Raw genomic sequence first — 22,079 nt, forward strand, 5'->3', positions numbered from 1 at the left:
TTATTATTTAACAAGATCTGGTGATTTGTGCACCAATCGCATCATGTGCTTGGGCCTGGCTCATAACTGCATAGCTTACCTCTTTGCCCCGTCTCTGCCTTCTCCATCACGAGCCAGCCGTGGGCTGAGCACAGCGGTCCTAGCTGTGCGATTGCCGCCCCTGCCATGCCCGCCTCCGCCCCACAGATGGCGCTCCTCAGCACAGGCCCCGCGCCACCCTACGCGCCGCCCAGAAGGAGGGGCGCTCTGCGCCGCGGCTGCGCTCTGCAGGCTGCTGTAAAGCAGCACCAAGTGTCGTGCCGCGCCTGGGGAGGGAGGGCTCGGCAGCGCGCGGAGGGAGGGCTCGGCAGCAGCGGCGGTCCGCGGAGGGGGCTGCGCAGCAGACAGAACCCAACCGCCCAGGCTGCGCGTTCGCCGGGCTCCGAGCGGCTTGGCTGGGGACTCGGCCAGCGGGGCGGAGGCCGTGTTGCGGGCTGTGCCTGAGGGGCGGCAGGGCCGCGGGTGAGGGCGTAGCGGAGAAGGGAGCCGGGGCCTGCTGGGCCGGGCCAAAACGAGCTGTGCCGCGCTGGGTCCTTCCGGTGGCTGGCGGCGCCTCTTCCTTTTTCTCCCTTCCCCTTAGCTGGGGGCTGTTACCACCTAGCGCCCCCTCCCTCGGCGTTAACGTCCCAGGTAGGTTGGGGTCCCCCCGCTGGGAGGGGGACGTGGGGGCGGGGCCGGAGCGTGGCTGTGGGGGAGAGGAGGGAGGTGCGTATTGTCCACCTTCAGGTGTGGGTGAGTCCGAGGCTGCTGATGGCCCCCCTTGGTGCGATGGGTGGCAGATAAAGGGGTCTCGGGTGAACGGCCCCGTTTGTTGTGTGTGGTTGTCAGGCCTTTCCTGTGTGGATGTTAATGTGACGGTGGGGTAGAGGGAATCGACGTAGGCTCTGCTGATGGAATTGCCTCAACCTGTGGGGGCAGTTCAGCTGATGGAGACATACTGTTATTTTTAAATGCCTCTTTGACATGTATGCCAAAGCCACCTCTCATCAGGGAGGTTAAAGTTTTGGTCTTTTTAAATTAGCCCCAAAATAACCTCCTGAGTGAATGAGGTTTATGTTTGCTGTGTGTCTATAAGAGACGTTTGCATTGAAGTCACAGGCTTTAATGACAAAAATGAGGGCTAATTTTTTTAATCTCTGAAAGAGTAAGCACTGGGTATATTTGGCATCTGTTTCTCATAATTGTCACTTTGTGTGTGTTGGCTTGATCCTATTTTAGTGGCGTATTGTAGGAGAATGTGACCTGCTCTTCTGTTTATAGGGGACTTCAAATGTTTGTTTTTCCTGCTCTACTCATTTCTTTTTGTTACTTTGGATGCTACAGAAAAATAATATATGGAGATATACCTATCTCATAGGACTGGAAGGGACCTTGAAAGGTCATGAAGTCTAGCCCCCTGCCTTCATTAGCAGGACCAAGTACCATCCCTGACAAATTTTTGCCCCAGATCCCCCTCAATGGCTCTCTCAAGGATTGAACTCACAACTCTGGGTTTAGCAGGCCAATGCTCAAACCACTGAACTTATTTCCCCCCCTCACAAAGTGTTTGTCTGGCTTGTCTTAGGAATCTGAGAGGGAAAGTAATGCTTGCAATTATTTTTTTGTCTGTTAGTAAGTTAAAATTACATAGCACATATCGCAAGCTGTTTAGTGTAATAGACTGTTATAATTTGCTGGTTCAAAGAAAGAAATTATTTGCCTTGCTGATCTAATAATGTTGGTAAACTTTCTAGCAGACTCTCTTATTGTTTATGGTAGTGCCTGGGAGCCAGCTGAGAACAGGGCCCCATTGTGCTATGTAGTATGCAATGTAGTAGACAGTCCCTTTCCTGACCAGTGTACAGTCTGAATAGAGAAGACAGGTAAAGGGTAGGCGAATAGGCTATAACATACTAGCAGACTGATGTCTTGCAATTGTCATGTTAATACTATGATCTATTAAAAATGCTAAGGAATTAGCTGAACAAAAAGACAATATACACCGCTACCTCGATATAACGCCACCAGATATAACATGAATTTGGATCTAACACGGTAAAGCTGTGCTCTGGGAGCGGGAGGGGCTGCACACTCCAGTGGATCAAAATAAGTTCAATATAACATGGTTTCACCTATAACGTGATAAGATTTTTTTTTGGCTCCCAAGAACAGCATTATATTGAGGTAGAGGTGTATGCGTGTGTGGTAAATGAAATAGAAGGAGAGAGGGGGAAGGAAAAAGGGAAATGTGCATGGAAGGTGGTGGGTGGCTGAGGTATGGGGATGGGTTGGGGCAAACAGTCAGTCAATCAAGAGAGAGGACAGAATGTCCAGACTCAAAACTGTAGGAAGTGGTCTGATGACATGACAGGTACAATGGTATGCTGCAATACCTGCTGAGGCTTCTTGTGGGGAGCCTAGAGTTCCTCAGCCAGTTAACAGAAACTGCAATTTACCTCTCTACATTAAGATCTTAAAATGTGTCCAACTATCATGTTAAATAAACAACCTTTTTTTCCTTAGTATGGATGAGTTTTAAGGAAGAGCAGGGAAGGTCTTCTGATCAACAAGAACAACATATGTTGCTAAACTTATTCCCTGTATATATGTATTCCTGGTTTTATGTGCTTGAGTGAAAACCTGTACTGTATTTTCAAAAGGGAGTATTCTTTACACTTCGGTTTACACATCTTCTGCTTTGGTAGTAACTTTATATTTAGAAAGCTCAGTTAATGATGATCTTTTCACAAAATGATGAACCTGAAGGCTGAATTGTTGGATAATTGAGATAATGGCAGGAATTTTAAGAGGGTGAAACTTCCTGTATGTACTTGATCAAAAGCCGGTTCATTTATAAGACGATGACCCCCACTCCCCTCCCCCAAGATGGATAAGTTAAAAATGGAAAATTTTTATGACCCATTCATAAGCTAGCCCTATAGTTCAGGGCAACTTTTTCTCCCAAGCCATCAGGATAAGCCGCTGGTGGGCCGAGATGGTTTGTTTACCTCAAGCATCCGCAGGCACAGAGGTAAACCTAAGTAAATAAAGTGTCTCGGCGCACTAGCAGCTTATCCTGATGGGCCGGGATAGCAGCTGGTGGGGAATTGTTTGGGGGGGGGGCAGAAGCTGCGGGTCAGGGGAGTAACCCTTGTGACCACCCCCCACATGACTCCACCCCTAGCCTGGGACCCCCACACTCTCCCCTTCCCATCCCTTCCCACTTTATCTGGGGAGGGCCAGGGGAGGATGTCTCTGGCCTGGCTGGAGCTGCTCCGGCAGGCTGGGCAGCGTGGCCGCAGCATGTTCCGGCGGGCCAGACCGGGTGACGTGGCCGCAGCATGTTCTAGCGGGCCAGGCGGCGTGGCTGCAACCTGCTCTGGGGGGGCGGAGGGCAGGGCTGAGTGGCGCGGCTACAGCCTGCCAGTCCTGGAGCTGCAGCTGCTTCGGAAGCGGAGGGGGTGGAGAGCAGCGTGGCCAGAAGCTGAGAGACTCTGACCCTGCCTCTTCCCTTCTGGCTCTGCTGCCTCTCCTTGTTCCCTCTGTTGGGGGGAGGGGCTGTGTCCTACCTCTCACTCTCTCTTCCCGTTCATAAGCCGACCCCCTTCTCTGGTGCTTCCCTTTTTTACTAAAAAAAATTTGGCTTGTGAACGAGTATACACGGTAACTCATATGTAAACAAGACTAACAGCACAGGGCAAACCAGACATAATGTAGGCAGATGCTGCACAAATGCTTTCCAAAACAGCTCTACCGATGTGTCTTAATCCTGATCTGCAGTGCACGTGCTAATTCTTGTTCTTGTTACAAATGTGTATATTGAGCTAGATTGTATAGTGACTTTGTGATGTGTATAATTTGGGACTGAGTTGAATTTTATTTTCACTTTGATTGAGCAAGTATTTGAACTCCAGTTTCTTCTGCTCCGCACTGCTGTTCTGAGCTATTTAAGGCTTGTCTACATGGGGAAATTTACTATAGTTACAGCAGTATAACTGTATACTCTTAAATTTCCCCATGTAGACAAGCCCTAAATTGGGGCTTGAAACATCTGCCTGACAGTAACTAGATAGTGGACTAAGCCCACTAGCAAGAGATGAAAAATGAAGGGCTAATGAGACTGCATCTCTTCCAGTTGCTAAAGTGTAGTTCTGTCTTTCCTGGTTGTTGCCAACAGAAGAATGTCCACTATTGCCCCAGCATCTCCTGGCTGCATTGCGGGAGAAGAAATGGGAGAGGTCTCTGCTACTCTCGTTCCCCAACCTCCATTAGTTGCTGTTCCTCCCTGGTAGATAACTCCAGTGTCTGCTTCTGCCCATAGCTGTCCAAAGCAGCATCAGAAATTGTCTTAACTGTTGATAGTTTCACTCCCACATGCAAGGTTCTCACTAACAGTGTCAATCATTCTTGTTTCATTCTGCTGCTTAGCAAAGCTATGAGTGGCAGGAATGAGTTGTCTGCAGATTCAGGATGGCACTGCATCATTATACTTTGTGTTTAGAAGGTTTTCGTAGCAGACACATGGGCTAGAAACTTTGATTTTAAATGAAAGCTTGATTTTGTGAAAGTTAATGTTTCCATCATTTGCCAGAGCTATCTTCCCACTTCCCTGGAAATAGAACATCTAGTTTGTTGAAGCCTTAAATTAGGGCTTGACCAAAGGCTTCAATAAACTTTTTTTTTTCTTCATTCTGTTGTAAAAAAGTAACTCTGACTCCTGAATTCATTGATATTGTATTTGCCGTGGAGATCACTGAAGCTAAAACATTCCTGGGTTTTCAAATGGTAATGCTTACATTTTAAAACCATGACTTACATAGTGTTGTTAACCTAACTGTCCACGTTTAAATTAAAGCTGAAGCTAAGAATACTAAATGTAAGGATGAAAATAAAATTGGAATTTTTGTAACAGTATACTAACAAGTTTAGATTAAAAATTGGACGGTTTTCTTGCCAAACCAGTGGAATTGCTGTAGTACAACTCAGTTCAATGCCTGTTACGTTTTTTTTCTGTTGCTAATAATGAAGTTGACTCTTAGAATAGAAATATGATTGTGTGTGTTTGTGTAAAGAAATATCTTGCCAAGTCAACTAATTAAAATATGCGGTCACAGACTTGCGTTCAGTGGGTTTTTTTGAGTAAATCTAAAGCTATGAGAACTTGTCTAACAGTGGAAATGTGTGCCTTTCCCAGCTTCCAAACATTCTCTGCTTATCCTGTCCTCTATGTACAAGTAACCTGTAGTACTTAATAGGAAAATATCTTTTCTCTTGTAACTACTTCTGCTTAGTAACAGTCACTGTCATCAATAAGGCAACTTCCCGAAATCTTCTGTCACTCATTTTCTACCATCATCGTTACCCGCTATGTGCTTTGTGTAGCTATAATTCTTTTTGCTCTTCTGTAACAACTGGGCATCTGTGAGCTTAATGGACAAACAGTCATGAATTTTTAAAATTCCTTAAAGGGCTGTTTCATATTGTTCAAGTTCTTAACAGCTTCCTAAAACTTGCTCTTACTAAAGTGAATAAATAGTAATAACCTTCTGTCTTTAACCCCTTCCTCTGAAAGATTACTAGGCGACAGTGTGTTTCTGGATTGCATTGTAGAAAGTAGCAGATCATCTGGGATCTGCTAGATTTGTAAATACAATACTAATATAATTATGCAGACTTGAATCAATTATTTGCATATCTTGAATTTTCTTTAGCCATTTCTGAAATTTGGTTTTAAGCTTGTATAATTGGTTTAGAGCTAAATTTAATAAAATATGGTATATCTTATGTGTAAGCATTGAATACTTACCATGATTATAGGAAGGAATCCAATTAAAGATGGTAAACTTTAAAAAAAAAAAAAAAAAAAAAAAGGCCAAACTTTGGAAATATGTTAGTATTATCTTTCAATTACAAATAGAACACCTCAAATGTTTGTCATTACTATAGCAGTTTTTGAGTTTATAAAGTAATGCTGTTTTAAATGAAATCCACAATGAAGTGAACTCAACCTAATATGCTCCTATTCTTAACTTGCCTGATTGTGAATCCATATTGGTGTTCATAAATGGTTATCGAGATCTCCCATTACTCTGAGAGGCATGTGTGTGCTCCTGAATGCTGGCACTCTAGGGTGAGCCTTTACATTCTTCTTGCTCCTGTTCTTTAGGTCAGGATCTTCAGACTGTCTCCTAGCTTAGTTCTAACTTTCCTGTTGTATTTCTTGCTAGAACTTCTCCTCTGATCTAATATTGCAAATGAAACTGTGGAAGTAAGTTTCTAATATCAAATTTAAAGTAGTAATAGCAAATGTGTGGGGTACTCTAACTGCACATCTTGATGTATTTTAAAATATTTCCATTAATTTTTTTCAAAAGTAAACTCTTTATGTTGAATCAGAACCCAATAGCATCATATAAGGTCTGGTCTACACTAAAAAGTTTAGTATCAGAGGGGTAGCCGTGTTAGTCTGGATCTGCAAAAGTAGCAAAGAATCCTATGGCACCTTATAGACTAACAGACGTTTTGGAGCATGCTCCAAAATGTCTGTTAGTCTATAAGGTGCCACAGGATTCTTTGCTACTTTTACTAAAAAGTTTAGTCGACCCAGCAGTGTCACACAGGGATGTGGAAAATCCGCACCTCTGAATGATGTATATAAGCTGACCTAACTCCCTATGTAGACGGTGCTAGACAGAAGATTTTTTCTGTCAACCTACTGCCTCTCATAGAGGTGGATTACCTATGCTGATGGGAACACCCCTCCCCTTGGCGTAGGTAGTATTTACACTGAAAGACTACAGCAATGTGCCACTGTAGTGTTTCAGGTGTAGACAAGACCTAGTTAATTAGTCCTTTATGCCCTGTCTTGATGGGCAAAAGGGTGGCTTTTTTTATTGTTTTCGCTTGGTTGAGATACCTTAGCATGATTAAAAAGTTAAGATGTAGGTTAATATGTGTGGATGCAGTTATTATAAAATAATTCATACTAGTATAATTTCTGTTTCAGGACCCAGAACATGCTATACCAGTGTAAGGCACCTTTGTTCCAGTATAACTGTCTACACTAGAATTGTTACTAGTATAACTTCTAGCAAAATAAAAATAAAAATCACACCTCCAACCAACATAATTATGCCATAACATTTTTGTGTAGATCAACTCTTGATAGAACTAACATGATTGGAAAAACATACCTCTTTTGCCCCTCAACCCTTACTGTTGCCCCTCAAAGCATTACTTTTGAGTAAGATTGTTTTCATTTTTCACTATCACAATTTTTAAAGGTGGGGAAATTTGTTCTAACATGGATAAGTTATTGACAATCTAGAAAGTATATCATGTTGAACTCGTAGTATGAGGGGAGGTACATATTGATGAACTTTGCTGGCTGAAGGTGCAAGCACTCCTGTAGCCTTAGAAGTGACTATCTGCACAAACTGGGATTTGTCCTGCTGTTGTTACATGATGTATAAAAGCCTGAAATACTCCCCAAACAAATTCTACTTTTATTTTTTTTTGTTGGAAATGTAGGTCTTATCTACCCTTTTTCTCCTTTAAAACTGGTAAGATTGCAATATTACACATGCCATTGAAACCTGAAAATTATTCAGACTATTTAAAACTTTTTTAAAAATACCTATTTAATTCCAAAGCCTGAATACCTTTGTGTTACTGTTAAAGATTCAGTTTCCTTCCACAGATGGCTAAGAGAGCACATAAGTCATGACTGAGACCTTTGTCTAGCCCATCAAATAAGAGAGCACCAGACTTGTGTTTGGTACTCTTATAGGGAGAGGAAAAACAGTAGTTGAAGTTTTTGAGTTTTAAAAAAATAGCAGGTATGGTCAGTGAGCCTGTTACCTGCCCTGTATTCACTTTGCAGGGCTCTTAAAAATCGACAGACACCTTTAACTGCCTTGCAATCCCTGGTCCCAGTTTTAAAAAACATAAATAATATATCTGGCTGTGGTCTGACAGAATGCAAACTTTCACATTAATAAAGTTTGAAGTGTCTGAAATGTTAAACTCTCTGCTGCTAGAAGTTTAATGGAAAATCCTGGGAGATCCTTGTCACTAGGCTCTGTGCAAGGACCCAGCTGTAGGATAATGGCCTTAGATTTTAATGGGTGAGGAAACAGAATCTGGAAAGGCCCACTTAGGCATCCGTCTTAACCTAGAGATGCTGGTTGAAGGCCCTAACGATATTCATTAGTGTAAATTGTCATACGTCTATTAATGTAAATAGGCTTGTATATTCTTAGATTTTCATATAAAAATAGTGCTGGTACAAGACTGCTTCAAAAGCATGCTAGCTTTGGAAAGAAATATGTCAAAACACATGGAACTGAAACTAGATGAAAAGTATTGTCACACTACAGTGGCAGTACTTCAGAAAAGTAAGGAAATTCAGCATGACAGGCGCATGCATTTCCCTTGACCTTGAATGTGAGGGTTTGCTTTCATAAGTACTTCCACTGTGGATTCTTTGTTGTTTAATATCATGCATTGACTTGTGTTGCAGTACCAGTTATCTGCAGTGGCAATAGATTTCAGGGAGTTTTGGGAGATTGACATGCCTTTGTTTGTGTTGTGTGGTGTTTGTGTGTGGGTTTTTTTTTGTTTGAGATACTAATAAAGGATGTTAAACTGCTGCCAGTAGCAGACAAAATAGAAACCCAACAAAATAATGCAGATAGCATTACAGGAATCAAAACCTTATAGCTAATACTGTATGCATAATTCTCCTTAACTACTTTAAAGTATATCAGTTGGCTGAGTTTCTTTCTTTAATGCATTACATTGCCAATGTAAGACATGACTTAATTTCCTGGTTGGGTCTTTCAACACTCGTTTCAGCCTATCAGGGCACTGCAATGTTGTCAGACTTACTAAGCAGGGCAGAATTTATAGGCTCTGAAGAGCTCTGTTCAGCCTTCCATGGGCAAGGAACGTAATCATGAGGCTGTGGACTACTTCTGTGGGGAGGGGAATGCAGGAAGGCTTTGATAGGGTAAATTGTTCATCCATTTCACCTAAGGCTGGGGTTCTCACAACAAATTATTTGGTGGCCTTAGAGAGTGGACGCATTCTTGCTGGTGGCCACACTGACACTTTTTCCTAAAATTATTTATTTTTCTTAAAGTTAATAAAGTAATATTCACATATGTACATCTAAATAATTGTAATTTATTTATGTAAGGGTTTTTTGGGGGGTGGCCCCCCTGCATCCCTCCTCACCCCCTAACCTGCCACTCACCACCTCACTCCCCTGACTGCAGCCAGACAGGCGCGTCCCCCCACCTCCCGCCTGCCTCCTCACCCTACTGCTGGCTCACAGCTTGCCTTCTGTCTCACCCCCCCCTTCCTTCCCCTGCCAGGCACCCCCCTGCCCACAGCAAGGACCCCTATTCGCTGCTGGCTTGCCACTCACCTCACTTCCCCACCAGGACTCTGTCGCCTCGTTACCCCTACCTCACTGCTTGCCTCCAACCCCTGCTGTTTCCGGGGGGGGATAGGCTCTTTCCTGGAAACCTCTGGCTGTCTCTGGAGAATCTGAAAGCTGGCATCACAAGATCTTTATAATGTAGAACGATAGTTTTTAAAAAATGCTCTGGCTACCTTGATACATCACAAGAGGAAAGCAAACTTGTTTGTTTTGCAGTTCACTGTCTATTCCTGGACAGAACACAGATACAATAATGTAATATAGTAACTACTACACTTCTAATATTTTCTTAAATAGAATTTAAATAATTTAGCTTATTATAGTTAATTGCAGGGTAGGTAAGTTTTTGTAGAGACATTTAGTAGTCCTCAGTGTACTTTCCTAAAGCAAGTAAGTTATGTTTGATATTCAGCATTTCAGGCTGTGGTCAAATTCTCAAATTCCTTGTCATCTTGTTGGCAGGATGAAGACTGTACCAGAAAGAAATGTTCGGTACATATAATTAAAAAAAAAAAAGAGCTGTAAGTGGTGATCACTGCAGATGAAAGAGCACCACTATTTGCTATTTCTTTTAGATATGGCCACTCAAATGTCTAGAAATTCTTCCTCAAATATCTGTTAAGAAAATGTTTCCACATATCTAGTATTGGTATAGCAAAGTAAGTGGGTGAGTGGAAGTGGAGGCGACATAAGTCTGAGGGTAAGTCTATGCTATTGGAAGCACACCAGTATCGCTATGGTGCTGTAGATATGCTGGGATAACCCTGTAGTGTAGATGCAGCCAATAGCGAAGGAAGGTTTCTTTCTATTTCTGTAGGAACACCACTTTACCAAATTATGGTAACTGATGTTTGAATACTTCCATTTTAGCTGTCTACGCTGGGGGTTAGATTGGCATACCTACAGTAGTTTTGGGTGAGAATTTTCACCCTCTTAACTGACACATAGCTATGTCAACCTAGATTTTAAGTGTAGACCAGGCCTCGGTGGAAGCTCTGGTGGAGGAGTGATGCATCTCTTTAAAAAAAAAAAAAAGCCACGAGTGCACTATGAGTATTATGCCAAACAGTACCACTGTAAAGGTGACCTCACGAAGATACTGAAAAAAATTTTTGTGGCCTTTTTGTTTTCTGATTTGTGAGTATGTATAGCAGGCTGGAAGTATTTTCCTGCTTACATTAGCAACATCAGAAATAGAAGGCCTGGGAAAACTAGTGTGTGTGTGGGGAGTGGGATTTTGTCTGTACTTCATCCTCATACTTGGTGCTGAAGAAGGAGGAGAGGGAGAAAGGAAGGCCAGAATGTTGAGCCTTCTGTCTTTTTTTGTTCAAAATGCAAATTTAATCAATAGAGGTGAATAAAGTCAACATTTTAAACAATTTGACTAAGCCTCCTTTTCCTTTCTTGACTCTTGTGGGTATCAGCACTGTTCTTCAGCATAATCTTCCGGCTTGGACAAAGCACACATTTCTGATATGGATAAAAAATTGGAAAAACTCTATATGAAAAACCCTTGGATCACCTTTATACATAATAAAGTATAAATGGCACAAACCAATCTTTTTCTTTGCACCCTTGCTTTAAAGAAAGACGTGGATGCAATATTGATCTTGTGCCTGTGGCCCCACTTGAATTCAGTTAAACCCCCTTCCATCCTCAGGCCAAAACAAATTAGTGCTCTTTCAACATGTTTTGGAGGAAACTTTACATACAGGGATAATACCACTAGACATCTTTCTGTTTCCAAGTTCGTGGTAAAAATTAAATTGGGATTCTAAATCAAGTGCTTTGTTATAGGTTCCAGCTACTGAAAACATAACTGTACATCTTCAGTTGGCTATTTCTTAATGTGAGTGGTGTCTCTTATATATCTGTTGGAAAACCACACAGGTGCAACTTTGAAAGTGTTGCTATGCTTCTACATTCTTTACTTTCCATAACATTTTTTTTCTTTTACATGATGTCTTTTCTTATTCTCTTAATCATTGGCTTTATTTTTTGCATGAAATACTTGTGACTTCCCATCACAAAAGAATGAAAGAATAGTAATGGTGGAGTGAAATGAAGTAAAAGTGAGGCTGGTCTTACTTTGACACAGTTCTAGCAAAAGACGTGGTACATCCAGGTACCAATGGCTTTTGATCATTAGCAGTGATATTTTTGTGTCTACCTTGCTCGTGTGGTGTTCTCCAGCTTTGGAAAATTTTTGCTCAAAGATTCCCGAAGAAGCAGATTACGACCTTCTGTGTTGTAGTAAATTTAAGTGGAAGGTACAGAATGCTACTACAGAGGATATGTCTATGCCCCAGTGGCATTAGAGCTGTGCCTCTGGGGTGCCCTGGTGTAGACAGTGATGGAAGGTTTTTTTTCATCACTGTAATTGTTTCACCCCCTTGAGGTAGCAGCTAGGTCCATGGAAAAATTCTTCTGTTGACCTACTGGTGTTTATACCAGGGCTTAGGTTGGCTTAACTATGTCTCTTGGGGGTGTGAATTTTTCATATCATTGAGCGATGTAGCTAGGTCAACCAAAGTTTTTGTTGTAGACCAGGTCTAATTTGTGCCCACGTAACGACCCTAAATAGCAAATGTCTACTTTAACAAACTCTACCTTGTGAAGATGAGTCGGAAACCGAGTGCACTCTACACACTGGTGGGAAAAAGTCTTGAGGGTGGTGTAAGGTGACAATAATTAGTCGACCAATTTCTAAATGACCAAGTCTACTTTTCAGATTCTCTGCAATGAGATTCTTCCAACATTGATGATGTAATCTGCAATCCCAGTGGACAAGGGAATAAGCATTGTTTCTTAGAGAGACACCACTGATTGTGTAATACCACTGTTTCGTTTGCTTTATGATCTAGGATAAAGTCCTACAAATATTACTTAGGCTGTTTAATCACAAATTTTACTAATAGAAAACTTTTTATTGTGACTAGAGTGTTCCAAACTAAGCTGAGGATATCCAGAGCCCTGTGGATTTCATAGTTACTAATGGTGGGTCTGTTGCAGTAACCGCCCCTTGCTGCAGAGTTCTGTTTCAACCAGCTCTATCGTGTATTACCATGAAGAGAATGCAAAGTAACCATAAACTGATGTAGTGTTGTCTTTGAGCTTGTAAGCAACCTGAAACAATCTTAGAATTAACTCTGAAACTTAAAGAAGATGATAGTTAATAACATTTACATCATCTCATAGCTGCTGATCTTAGTAGAAGCAGCTAGCTGATGAACCAGAATTTCCACTATGCTACACCATAGTACCATAAAATTCAGTAGTCTTTCTGAAGCTAAATTCTTCAGCCTTTTGCGAAATAGACAAGGGCTTAGGTATTAGTGACATCCAAAATACATTTGTCCACCCCAAAATGCCACCAGTAATTTGAAGATGCAGGCAGTAGTGGATCACTGATCTCTTAATAGAAGATAATTCTGATTGGTTTGGCAAAGTCCACATGAATTTTAAACTCAGTTGTGTACTTCATTGGTGGTTTTCCCACCTTAGGTTAGAGAACATAATGGCACTCGTATTCCCATGGTGCTACTTGGTGTCCTGCTTATTGTTTGTTCTAGCTTGATTACTTTGAGAGGAATAGGAGATGCTTCTAATGTTATCACAGTTGGAGTCAAATGCTTTTGGATTGTCCTTTTGGGAGTCTAAATGGGAAGTGTATATACCAGTTGAAGCATACTGACATTAAATACCTTGCCAAGGGTATTGCTGCTTTTATTTCACAACAATTGTCAGAGCAAAAATGTTTGTTGTTTTGTTTTCCCCAGTCTAGTCTGTGGAGACTAATGTTTTTGCATACCAGCAGCCTAATGTTCTAGCAGTGAGGGGAGTCTTCCCTGGCAGCAAGTATGAGGGGAGCTAATACGATATTGGACACTCTCTGCCAATTTGCCACCACATGTAGCATAGGGTAAAGTGTTCATAGAGTGAAAATAGCCTTGTCTGTACACAGCTCTCCCATTTCAGTGTACTATAGCTCCTTTCTTATGAAAGGGTAGATCAGGGGTCGGCAACCTATGGCACGCGTGCCAAAGACGGCACGCAAGCCGATTTTTAATGGCACGCTGCTGCCTGCCGCGGTCCTGGCCGGCGGCCCCACTGAGCCCACTGCCGAACTCAGGTCAGCAGTGGGCTGAGCGGGGCCAATCTTGCCCGGCCCGGCCCGCTCTTCTCCACCCCTGCCGCCGGCATTTGCACATGCAGTCCTGACCTCCGTCACTTCCAGCGGGAGGCTGTGCTCTGGGTTAGCATGTCCATACCATTACCTGGTGTCCATGGAGTCTGAACAGACCCGGAAGCGGCCCCGCCAACGGAGGCAGGAAGAGGGACCTGGCCCCACAGGAGTTGCAGCGCCCACAAGGCCTGTAAGTGGGGAAGGGTCCTGGGTCACAGCTGTGCTGTGCGCCCACCTGCCTCAAGCACAGCCGGCCCTACTCCCTGGACTCAGTCAGGCAGCCCTGGTGCTGGGATGAGCTCGGCTCTGTAGTGGGCAGGCCACATCCCGCAGCCCGAACCTGATCCTAGGGGCTGCGGCTCGCCGCCTGGTGGACCCTGGGAACAGCTGGGTTGTGCCTCTTTCCCCACCCCAGGTCACTGGACCCCACTCCCCTCTGGCATTGAGGGCAGAACCCAGGAATCTAGAGCCCTAGTCTCCGTCTGCCCCGCTACCCCCTCGAACAACTAGAGCCTAGCTGGAAACCTAGGAATCCAGAGTCCTCGCTCCCAGCACTCCTTCCCTGAGCGTCAGACGCCAGCCCCCTCCCGGAGCCCAGGAGCCCCAACTTCCCGCTCCCTGCACTACCCCCCCACACAAACCCAAGCCCCTGGCCTGATCCCTGCACTGCCCTCACATACACTCAGCCCTCCACCCGGACCCCTGCACCCCTCACACCCCTCAGTCCTCTGCCCTGATCCCTGCACCCTCCCATGACCCCAACCCTGACTCCAGCCCCCCCATGCCTTGACTCCTGCACCACTTCAGATGCCCCCAGCCCTCTGTACTGACTCCTGCACCCCCACACCTACCCAGCCCCCACACACCCCGTGCCTTGACTCTTGCACTCCCCACACCTCTACCCTGAGCACCAAATGGGAGCTCCTGCACGCCTTCCCCCCAGTCCCACCTGCACCTCTTACACCAAATGGGAGCTGCCCAGGTAAGCACTTCACACCCAAACCTTCTTCCCCAACCCTGAGCCCCCTCCTTCATTCTAGCTCCTGGCCAGACCCGACACCCCAACCCTCAGGCTGCTCCTTCACCCCTAGTCCTGTGCTTAGTGCACTCCCACCCTCAGCTCAGTGCAGAGAGAGAAGAGAATGGGCCTGAACCAGGGAGAAGGTAGGTACCCACTCTACGTGGGCAGGGCCGGGACCCCAGGCTGGCAGCTGTCCCATTCAGGCTGCTGCCAGCCTAGGTGAATGGATCCGCAGGCCGGCAGCGGACTGAGCGGGCCGGCGGCATAAGATCAGCATTTTAGTTTAATTTTAAATGAAGCTTCTTAAACATTTTGAAAACCTTGTTTACTTTACATATAACAATAGTTTAGTGTTATAATACAGACAGAGACCTTCTAAAAACCGTTACAATGTATTACTGGCACGCTAACCCTTAAATTAGAGTGAATAAATGAAGACTAAGCACACCACTTCTGAAAGGTTGCCGGCCCCTGGGGTAGATTATGTACATACATTGAGTAGATTTGACACAAATTCTAATAGTAAGCTGTAAAATGTCTACGTGTTGCTCTCAGTGAGTCTTGTGAACTGTCTGCATGACAGATAGTAGGGAATGGATATTTATGGTGTGAACTGGAAGAACAGGTTGAGTGCTGGGATGCTGGTGAATAAGAGTATATCTACAGTACAGCTGCAGCTTTTGCACCATAATGTAGATTCTTCCTGTATCGATGGAAGGGGTTTTCCATTGATGTAGTTAATCCACCTCTCCAAGAGGCAGTAGACAGGTTGACAGAAGAATTCTTCCATTGACCTAGCTCTGTCTAGGTTAACCTACCTATAGCACTCAGTGCAAAATTTTTCACAGCCATGAGCAACATAATTAGGTAAATCTAATTTTTAAGTGTGGACAAGCCTAGGACCAGAGTTACTGAGAAATTAAGTACTATTGGGGCCTGTTGGTGCATAAGGACCACATTCTGAGGTTGGCGGTGGTGAAAGTATTCAGCTTCTTGATCAGCTAGGCTAGTCCTCTCTCAATATGTAAGAGGAGATGGAAACTCTCAAGCTTGCAGTTACAGCTACCTCCACATTTGGTATTCCTACATATGAATTATAATTGTACCCCATTCCACATGTGTGCCAGCCTTTTGTCATTCATCAGCTGTCTCATGTTTTGTGTAGTGCCTTTTCCCATGCCATCTTCATGAGATTATTCAGAGAGACAGAACCTAATGCATGATTTTCTCTGGGGGCAAATATGCAGAGGCTGATAGACAAAAGCCACTTTGAGGAAACTTCCAGCTTCGTGGTTTCAAAATGTTTTGGTGAGGTTAAGGAAATAGCTGTGTTCCATCACTGTGCTTGGTACCATAAAAACACAAGTTTTACTAAAGGAGTGATATTGCACCAGTTCATCTTAACCAGTGCACCTTGAATACACTAGCCTTTTAAAATCAGGGCTTGAAGAATCTACTTAGAAAGAAAGAGAGCTTTCCTGAGTGAGAAACTGGGACAAAGCCATTACATTTTGGAGAAATAACTAGCCCTTCAGGTTTTCTTTCAACTGTATAAAATGTGAACTGATTTAATACTATCTTCCTCATTCTGCCAATGTTTTGTTTCAATATTTATGATGCTATTCATAGTTTGCTTGAGCAGCAGCTGATTGAAACCAAAAAGGCTCTGCAGTCTCATTTTCCACAGGGCTCTGAGGAAAATCAGTTAAACTGAAAAATCAGGTTAATATCACTTTGTTGCTTACTAGGAAAGCTATGAGCAGGAATATCAGGTATGCACTAGCTATTCATGGGACCAGGAAAGTATAGATTAGGAATCCTGCACCCCACTCAAGGAAGTCAAGAGTACAATAGTGGAAGCCTTCCCTTAAATTAAAAAAAAACCAAAAACTCTGAATGAAATGAAGGATCTTGGTTTGTCCATCCACCAGCCAGAGGGGGCCAGCAGAGATTCGTACTTAAATATTCTCCATCTAGATGCTGATTTCTTAAGAGAACCTAAGTATGGTTAAGGACAGCCCTGTGGTAGGTAGTGCAGCACCCTTGCCTTTCCAGCAGCTGGCTGTGGTTGATTGGAGATTGCCATAGTAAGAAGCCCATGTCGTGGGCCATTTGGGCGGAGATATCTCCTCTGCTGTAGGAGTTGCTGATGGTCACAAATCAAAGCTATTTAGAAAATATAAATATGTGAATGTATCAGAGTTACTTTAAATACATGTATTATCCTTAAAGATAGTCTAGTATGACGACCCTATTTTAGAAACCAATAAGCAATTTGCCTCAGTCACTAATCTCTTGACAGCATGTTGAGTTACATGTGAAGTGTTACAAGATATTTGTAAATTCTCCCAAAGCTAATCCTTTTTCAGTTTAAACTTTACAGTATGTGTGAAATTAAATATTCTTTGGTTAATGTTCTGACAGTTTAAATAACATTCCCTCATTTTGCTGGGGGCAGAAGCAAGACATTTTCATGTATTGCAGTACTAGTCAAAATAGCTGACCTGACCTAACAAAATATGTGTACTAGATATTGCTGGACTCTTGAGGGGGGAAAAAAGCCAAAGTTACTTGCAATTTCTAGAATTGTTTTACTCCAAACAGCTGGTGCAAACCTCTTGATGGGGCAATAAAGTGGTGACTGCCCAGAATGTATTGGCAAATTTCTGACTGGCTTGCTGGAATATTTCCTTCTGCCAGAACTCAACAAGACTTTCTAAAATGATCTTGAATATTCATATCTTTTCATATAATTATTTACAGCAATGTGAAAGACAAACTAGTTCTGAGACACCTATTTAATATTAAGATTATTAAAAAAACGTATTTGTTACAGTTTTAGAATGTCTTAAAAACTGCATTGAAATTGACAACCTCTGAGCACTGTGTAGATAACATTGAGAGTACCCAATGGTAAATCCCTTAATTCTGTAGTTCATTCAGTGCTTAAGTAAAATAGGGTAATGGCCAGAAAAGAAGGGTTCTATATTAGTTACATTGTATGTATATGAAGACATTTATTAAAATGTTTTGACAACTCAGAAATTCTTGCTTGGTAGGGAACACTGCATTACTTGTACTGTATGGTTATATCCTTAAAGCTCATGTGCTTTTGAGTTCCTTACCAGGTTTCTGTCTTGTATCCTGGTGATCAGGATCTCTGAATATGCCATGTTGGATGCCTTGCTAGAAGTTGTTGGCTTCTAGTGTAAAGGGTTGTTTGGGATCACCAGCAGGTTGAGTCATAGTACACCCACTATGTGATCATTGTCCTGTCTTCATACTTTGGAGTCACTATTCTTTCACCTATTTATACACCTGTAAGGCCCTTTAATGCTGATGGGAGTTGTGTGTAAAGTCCCCTGGGCCAAAGGTAGAATAGACATTTTGGCTGATTAAATTTCTAGGAACTACTATCTGGAATAAAAACAAAACACGTTTCTAGCAGGAAAAATACTCCATAAAGCCAACTTTTTTTTCTGGCATATTAGTGTTAGCTTAGTGGGAGAAGCAAAATAGCTAGCATACTCCCATTGCCCCTAAAAGATGTGGGGTTTTTTGGTTGCTAATCTATAGCTGTTCTAGTGCAACGTTTGTAGTAGGTTAATTTTTTTCTTGTTGCATGTCTGATTTTCTTTCCAGGACTTCCCTGCAGTTTTCCATGTCTCAATGGACTCCTGAATGTAATATAGTCTATACTATAAAAGCGGATATGAAGAGTGAAGTTCCCTCTGATGCACCAAAGAGACAGGAGAGTCTGAAGGGCATCCTCTTGAATCCTGAGCCCATTGGGGCAGCCAAAAGTTTCCCTGCAGAAGTTGAGATGATTGCCAATAAAGTAGGGAATGAATTCTCTCACTTGTGTGGTGACTCACAAAAGCAGGACATGAATGGCAATCATCCAGAACAAGACAAAGGTATTGTGGTGCGGAAAAAACGCAAGAGTCAGCAGGCTGGCCCTTCATATGCTCAAAACTGTGGTGTTAAAGAAAACCAGGGAATTTTAGGACTAAGACAACGCCTAGAAACACAAAGTGAAGACAATGATTCTTCTTTTAGTGACTGTGTGTCTTCACCTTCATCTAGCCTACATTTTGGAGACTCTGATACAATCACATCTGATGAGGAAAAGGAGACTCCTGTAAGACATCCTCAGGCAGTGTTGAGTAAAAATAGAACTCATAGTGCAAGGTCACAAAAGTGGCCTCGTACTGAGACAGAAGCTGTACCTGGACTATTAATTAAAAGACCCTGTTTTCATAGCAATTCACCGAGAAGACCTCCATATAGAAAGAGATTTGTGAAAACCAGTTCCTCGCAGCGAACACAAAACCAAAAAGAACGAATTTTAATTCAGAGGAAAAAACGGGAGGTATTGGCTCGAAGAAAGTATGCTTTGCTACCCAGCTCTAGCAGTTCCAGTGAGAATGACCTCAGTAGTGAATCTTCCTCAAGTTCTTCCACTGAAGGAGAGGAAGACTTATTTGTATCTCCCGGTGACAACCTCCAAAACAGTACAACTGTTCCCTCAGGTAAAACAAAACTCTTGGGTTTTTTTGAGTGAGTAATCTAGTTGGTTATTAATCTGTTCATTTTATGGTGAATAGTATTTGCATGGTTTTTTCCTTAATCTTTTTGTTTATAGACCTTTCAAATGGTGCTCTTCCTTTAAAAAAGGAAATAGGCTCTGTGGGAGAGTGTACTAAAGCTCTCATATTAAGAGAGTTCAGTATAAAATATTTTATCTTAGTAATGCTGCACTTTTAAGTTGTAATAAAATTAAATTGAGAGTTTAAGTTCCTGTAACCACCTTAGCCCTAAATCCTGCACTAGAATAAAATAATTGTTCCCGGACTGTGGTTCACTGGCAGGATGGATAAGAATCAGTAATTTAAAAAGCAAACAAACCACTTTTGAAATTAAATGCAGGTTTATATAAAAACTTATTTAAATTAAATAGGAAACTAACAAACTATGTTAAGGCCTAAACTTTTATTTCAGTTATTAAAATTATTTAAATTAAATACAAAAAATAGTACTGAGCAATGTGTACATTTTTGCTGCCGTTTTAAATAGTCAGACCACTGAACAGGTGAAAGTCACTGGCTAAACTCTTGGAACCAGAGTTTGTTGAAGTGCTCAAGCAGCTTTTGTTAACAGTAACCTCTTCTGTATGTGCAGAGAGAATTTTAATTCAACTAATTCTGTTCAATGATTAGTTCAGACTTGAGAAACCTTCTCTTTTTTCCTTTTCCAGTCTCTGAGTAAAACTAGGTATGAGAGGATGAACTCTTCATGTTCTTCAGTGTTTAACTAGGTGACTAGAAACATTAATACAGAGTTCAGGTTTTCCCAGTGACCTCTTGTAACCTTCCAGAATATCGAGTTCACCAAAATTTAAACTTCAGAAAACCAGGAAATACACAGGGTATACACCATACAATCTTAGCTCTGCTGTCCACAGTCCTAAAACACCCGTAACAGATGTACTCATGCTCTAATTGTTTTTTGTCATTGCATTGGAAAGGAGCTACCTACCCTACATTCAGATACTTAAGGCTTGTCTACACTTGAAAGGCTACAGTGGCACTGCTGCAGCATGTCTTTAGTTGGTGTAGGTAGGCAGGTGTAGGAATCTCTCTCTGCAGGAGAATCCTAGCTCCCCTCTACTGAGTTCCCTCAGCTTCTTTATAAAGCCCAGGTGCCTAATGATCTTATGGAACTCTTATCCCACAGGACAGGGAGTCAGGAACAGGTGTACTAATTGGCTCTTATTTTTAACACCTGTTAACCCCTTATCTGAACCCCATCAGTGTGTAACTAAATAAGTGTCTTACCATTGTCTGTATGTAAATTCAGTTTCTTTTTTCCAATAAGGTGGTTCACTCATGGAAGATGGGTGTATATAATAGACTCCTGACAAAATTTGTCATGAAATACTCCTGAGGGCATTCTGCAGCAAAATATTACGAATTCTGTGCCCAATATTTGAAAAATTCTGCGTTTTTTTTGTCACATAAATGTGGAGGCTCCAGTATGGCATTGGAGAGCACAAGCCACTGGCTGTACAGAGGTGGGAGATCACTCTGTAGCTCCACCCCAGGACATGGACTCAGCGGTGAGGCTGCTCCCAACCCTGACGCAGCAGAACGACTGGGCCTGCCCCAGAAACGCCCCAGGGCCCTGCCGCTCTGTGCAAGGTGCACTAGGTGTAGGCAGGCGGGCTCAGCAAGGCAGGATCCAAGAGTGGATGAGCTTGGTGTGGGTTGAGAGAAATCTGTGTGGGACAACCTGGGTGCAGGCGGCTCAGTGGGGGATCTGGGTGCAGGGAGGATCTGAATGCAAAGGGGTTTGTTGGGGGGTTATGGGTGCAACAGTAATGGGACTCTACATGGAGGTCCAAGTGAAGGTGGTTGGGGCTCAGTTTGGGAATGGGGGGGCTGGATGTGGGTGAGGGATAGAGCTTGGTAGGGGGGGCTGGATGTGGGGGGTTCAGTGGAGAGGTCCAGATGCTGAGGGGTGGGGATCCAGGTGCAGCTGGTTGAGGCTTGGTGAGTGGGGATCTGGGTGCATGTGGCTTGCGGTGGTCCAAATGCAGGGGAATGGGGCTCGGCAGCAGGGGTTGTGAGTGTGTGGAGGGTGAGGCTGGAGGGAGTCCGGATGCTTAGGGTTTGGGCGGATGAGGGAGCATCTCCCTATACAGTGATCCTTCCCCCTGCAGCTGAAGAACAATGGGTGCAGAAAGTGTGTGTGTGTAGGGGGGAGGAGATGAGAAGAGTTTGCAGAGCTTCTTGCAGCCTGCGGAGAAATCTGAGGGTGAATGTGACCCAGCCCCAGATACTGTGCAGGGGAAGAGGAAGTCCTCTCCTCCCCAGTCCAGCCAGGACTAGTAGCTGAGCCCAATGCAGAGTAGGAGACACCAGCCAGGTATTCCCCAGTCCCACTGCCTGCCCCATGGTGAGTTACCTCTCTGCTGGCTACCCTGGGCACCCAAAACATACTGCTGGGGAGAGTCAGGTGACGGCTCTTGTGGCTTTCCTTTGCTTCCCCATCAGAAAGTCATTTTTCTGTGGGGAAGCAAAGAAATCTGCGGGGAACATGAATTCTGCGCATGCGCAGTGGCGCAGAATTCCTCAGGAGTAATGAAATATTACCATTAAAGACAAAATCTCTTCTGCAAACTGATGACAGTGGGACAATATTACTTGCCTATCAGAATACTGCTCTTGCAAAGTGAGTGGGTGAGCACAGCTTTGCAAAACTGGCTTAATATACTGAGTATTTGTCTCCAGCTGGCTGGTTAAAAATAATACAGAAATATTCAGTATTTAGAAACTAAAAAAGCAGTAGGAAATAACTTTATTTTTTAGCCTAATGAAAAAGATTGGTTTGCCAAAAAGTTAGGGAAA

The 22,079-nt window shown here is 43.1% G+C and overlaps 1 protein-coding gene across 5 annotated transcripts in view; it reads left to right on the plus strand.

The window, feature by feature from the left end:
* The first annotated feature begins 338 nt into the window (after nucleotides 1-338).
* The window catches only part of RNF111 (ring finger protein 111), a 97,961-nt gene continuing 76,220 nt past the window's right edge, over nucleotides 339-22,079 (plus strand). For all 5 annotated transcript variants that reach the window (XM_030578740.1, XM_030578742.1, XM_030578745.1 and 2 more), the window contains exons 1-2: nucleotides 339-669; nucleotides 18,313-19,202. In XM_030578740.1, coding sequence (XP_030434600.1) covers nucleotides 18,332-19,202 — 871 coding nt within the window. In that variant the 5' untranslated portion in view covers nucleotides 339-669; nucleotides 18,313-18,331. The remainder of the gene's footprint in view (nucleotides 670-18,312; nucleotides 19,203-22,079) is intronic.

This window comes from Gopherus evgoodei, chromosome 10 (genome assembly GCF_007399415.2).
Source record: "Gopherus evgoodei ecotype Sinaloan lineage chromosome 10, rGopEvg1_v1.p, whole genome shotgun sequence".
Classification (NCBI taxonomy): Eukaryota; Metazoa; Chordata; order Testudines; family Testudinidae; genus Gopherus; species Gopherus evgoodei.